Source organism: Fulmarus glacialis, unplaced genomic scaffold, assembly GCF_000690835.1.
Source record: "Fulmarus glacialis isolate BGI_N327 unplaced genomic scaffold, ASM69083v1 scaffold12659, whole genome shotgun sequence".
Classification (NCBI taxonomy): Eukaryota; Metazoa; Chordata; class Aves; order Procellariiformes; family Procellariidae; genus Fulmarus; species Fulmarus glacialis.
The window spans coordinates 13,801-17,725 of NW_009232669.1; the positions used below are offsets into that span (position 1 = coordinate 13,801).

The 3,925-nt window shown below is 52.6% G+C and overlaps 1 protein-coding gene across 1 annotated transcript in view; it reads right to left on the reverse strand.

Moving 5' to 3' along the window:
* The window catches only part of ZNF541 (zinc finger protein 541), a 15,206-nt gene extending 11,723 nt beyond the window's left edge, over window positions 1–3,483 (reverse strand). The window contains 3 exon segments of the mRNA XM_009585007.1: window positions 33–565; window positions 1,741–1,981; window positions 3,186–3,483. Of these exon segments, the coding sequence (XP_009583302.1) occupies window positions 33–565; window positions 1,741–1,981; window positions 3,186–3,483 (1,072 nt within the window).
* Window positions 3,484–3,925: the final 442 nt, after the last annotated feature.

Consider the following 3,925-nt stretch of genomic DNA (forward strand, 5'->3'; position numbering starts at 1 on the left):
GGGGAGCTGGGCTTCTGAAATAAAAGACCTACCGGCCAGATTGGTAACTACGCTCTCACCCGGCGCAATCGCAGACACGCTGCCGGGATTCATCACAGCGTGCCGCTTCGTTCGGCAAGAGAGGCGATCCTTCGATATATCGTCTCCTGCAGCCTCCGAAAGCCCGCTGCGGTTAGATGCGAGGCAAGAGGCCCGGCTTGCTGGGGAGGAATCCGTCAAGGCAGCGCCGGCGTGCTCTGCGGAGGGCAAGGCAGCCAAGGGAAGCTTCTGGTGTGCAAAGCTGTTCGCGACGCACCTCGGCAGGTCTCTTTTGGGCGAGAAAGAGCCCGACTCGGAGCACGCAGCCAGTCTGTCCACCGATTTCCCGCTGCCTTGGATATACGGACCGGGAAGAAGCGGGGATTCCTCCCTGGCACCTTCCTTAGGAGCCTCCTTCAAGCCGCACAAGCGGTGCTGCAGTTCGTAATGCCGGCGCAGGGAACGGTGATCGCAGTAACTCTTGTCGCAGTCTCGTTCCGGGCACACGAAAGGTTTTATTTTCTGATGCGTCAACATGTGCCCGCTCCTGCAGTGATCAAGAGAAGAAAACATTGCGTATTAGCCTTTCCAGCTGAGAAAGGAAGTCATTTTGCACCTAAGCTACTGCAGCTCTTGCGCTCCTTTTATTTAGTACGGTTCTACTCAAGGCACAGAAGGTGCACAGGACCTAAATCAAAGCAGAATTTGGCCTCTCTTTGGAAGGGGTTCACTAAAGTCCCCTCCAACTGCTTTTCCCGCTGGGCTGCAGAACCGTCCCGCTTGCTCTATCGCCATCGTCTCTCCAGAAACACCACTCAAACGGGATCGGAAATTCTCCCCAAATCCAGGAGGATCTCTCCAGCCTCTCAGCCCCGGCCACGCTCGGCAAGGATGAAGGAAGGGGGAACACAGCTCAAAAGAGATCTCAACCCAAGTTCTACCTGCGAGCGCGGGCAGCGATGCCAGGCAGCGCAAGCTAAAGGCTGCTGAGGGTTCTCTTTTGTTTTAGGGTAGAAAAAAAGGTAGAGCGGAAATTGGTAGAGAGACAGAAAAAATTAGGCAGGCACGTTACCTAAACCGACGGGAAACTGAGTGTAAAACTGCAGACCGTCACTTCACAAAGGCACATTTTAGGACAGAAAAGGTTTGCTGGCAACCGCTGCGGTCTGACACAAAAATGGTGTTTTACTTAGCCCCGGACTACCACCACCAAAAACCGGACCTACGATAATCCGCTGGTGTTTCCAGAGCTTTTCAGAATTAGTAATAAAAGCTTTACAGCCCCGGGAAGCGTAGGATTCCAGCCCGCGGTTGCATCGATAAGCAAACTTTTGCAACAGCTCCTAAAGCAGCGGCCGCCAAAACCCAGAAGTTGACTCTCCGGCACCAACACCTTCCACACCACCTCCCCCACGCCAGTCGTCCGAGAGGGGAAAAAAGAAAGACTCGCTGCTGGTGTAGGGCTCAGTGTTACGGATTTTTCTGCAGCTGGACAGAAATACGTACTTTTGAGGCTTTTCCTGCACCAGCCCGCTCTGGAAAACTCAAAAGCTATTTTGCATCGGCTAGGGAAGTTTTGTAACCTAACTTCACGGCGTTTGCTAGCCTGGAAACACGACAAAGGCTCCCGCTTCCGAAATTGGGAAATAAAGTACTGCAGAAGCCAATCTTAAGGGTAAACGGGGCCGCGGCAACTCTCCGCGTTTTTAGCGGCGTACGTACAGGTGGTCCGGCCGTTTAAAGGCCTTGCTGCAGATGGCACAGACGTGCTCCCGCTTCTGGCTGTGAGTCAGGCAGTGTTTGCTGAGAGCGCTGGCGCTGCCGAACACCTTCCCGCAGCGGCTGCAGCCCGGCAGCGAGGTCCGAGGAGAGCCGAGGGGAAGCCTTCCTCTCCCCGCAGATCCGCCTCCTCCTCCTCCTCCTCCAGCCTCCTCCGGTCCCGTCGGCGTGGGAAGCGCCGGCTCTGAAGGGAGGGAGAAAGCGATATCCTCAGGTTACTCTTGCGATGACACGCTTCTCGCTTTAGCACTAATAAAAACGCCTCTTTTTGTAACGTTTCTGTCGGAGGGCTCCGGCCCGTGGGCTGTGACGACTGAGTATCTGCACAAAAACGAGTACAAAAGTCCCACAAACCTCTTACGACTTGCAGCTCTGGAGCCGCTTTATTTCTGGGGTCTCCCCAAACCCACGTCCCACCCTCACACGAGTTACAGCCTTCGCCATTTTGGACCTCGTCGTTAACGGATTTTACCATTTTCCCCTCTTTCCTGAGAAAAGAGGGAGGGAATGAGGCAACCCCAAACCGCTGCGTTCACGGTATTTTACCTCCAGCAACGTGACGAGGTGATAACCCAGCCACTTCCCGCTGGATTGGGCTTTGGGAGACAATTCAAGGTTCCCCACCCACGAGTAAGGAATGAGCCATTACGAGCAGTTATTAATTGGCGAAGCAGTAGACAGGCAGGCCCCAATTGTTAGCAGAAAGTCTCATTTTCTTACTCGAGCGCTGCTCGTTACGGATTTTCATTTGTTTTGTTTTCAAGCCACCCAAACAGGGCGCGCTTTTATACGCATTAGCAATTAAGTTATCCATTCCTTCCAGAAGGGCGTTTTACTAAAGGCGCTCTCCTTGCAGCAGCAGAGCTAGAAAAAGCCTATTCTGCTTAATCCATTTCACAGAGAATTTGAAACGCAGAAAGAATTAAACAGAATGTCTCTTCTCCGCTTCAGGGAAAGCCAGTAATATAGACGTTTGCAACTTATTTAGCAAATCTATCATTTTAACGCTTTTGCGTTTTCCGTTTCCAGCTGGAGAGGAGGTTGCAAGGACTCTTGGGAAAAAAAAACACAAAAAGCATATTCCTGTCTAGGGTATAATTTTAAGAAAATAGCAAAAAAAGTGAAACTCCTGTCAAAGAGAGGTGTTACAACTATTATCATCTTCTACAGCCTTATCAATTTGAATGTCATTTTACAGGTAAAAGGCAACAAGAAATTTTCGAAGTGCTTACTGATTTAAAAAAAACCCGCATATCCACCTCTTTACCCAAAAATATTCCCACGTAAGGGACTCCACCACCAATATAAAGCTACTAAATAACTCCGGCTGCTTCGATCCGTAAGACACCCTTCAAAATAACGGAGAAGGCAGAGTCCGGCGCACTCACCGTGCTGCGAGGGCCGCGAGTCAGACTCATCAAGGAGCTGAACAGAGTCGCAGTCCTTCGCCGGGTACAGAGAGAGCGCGTTTAAATCGGCCTCCAGCGCGTCGCTGCCCGCATCCGCAGCTGGAAGGCCAGGCACCACGTCCAAGCCGCTCAGCCCCGCGTACATCACGTCTTTCGTGTTTAGGTACAAATCGTGGGTGAGCGCCTCGCTACAGACCAACCCCTGGCTTTCGGAAAATCCGAGGAGATGCATCTCCAAATGAACTGCGTTCTCGTCGCCAAAAGGGTACTGGTCCATGCCCGCCGCTGACCTTACAGCCAGTTAAAGGCGGTCTTGTTTCCAAATAGAGCAAAACTTGAGGGCGTGACGACAACGAGCCTCCTAAACAAAATGTAAAAAGGAAAAGTTAAACAAGATTTGATGTTACTTACCAAACCCTAACCAGTACCGCAACTGGGGTATCGGACCTATATCAACCGTTCCATATCAAAGAAGAAAACAGAAGCAAACACAAGGCGTGCCCTCGCCTCCCGAAGCAGAGGAGGGCTGCTGAAGAGCCTGCCCGCAGGCTTGGAGGGCTGGGGAGTAGAGTGGGGCTGGGGGAGAGGGGGCTCTCCCTGAGGGAAACGCTGCTCCCGGCCTTGCAGGAGGCTGTGGGGCCACCCTAGGGCTGGGGGAGAGGGGGCTCTCCTTGAGGGAAACGCGGCTCCCAGGTTTGCAGGAGGCTGTGGAGCTACCC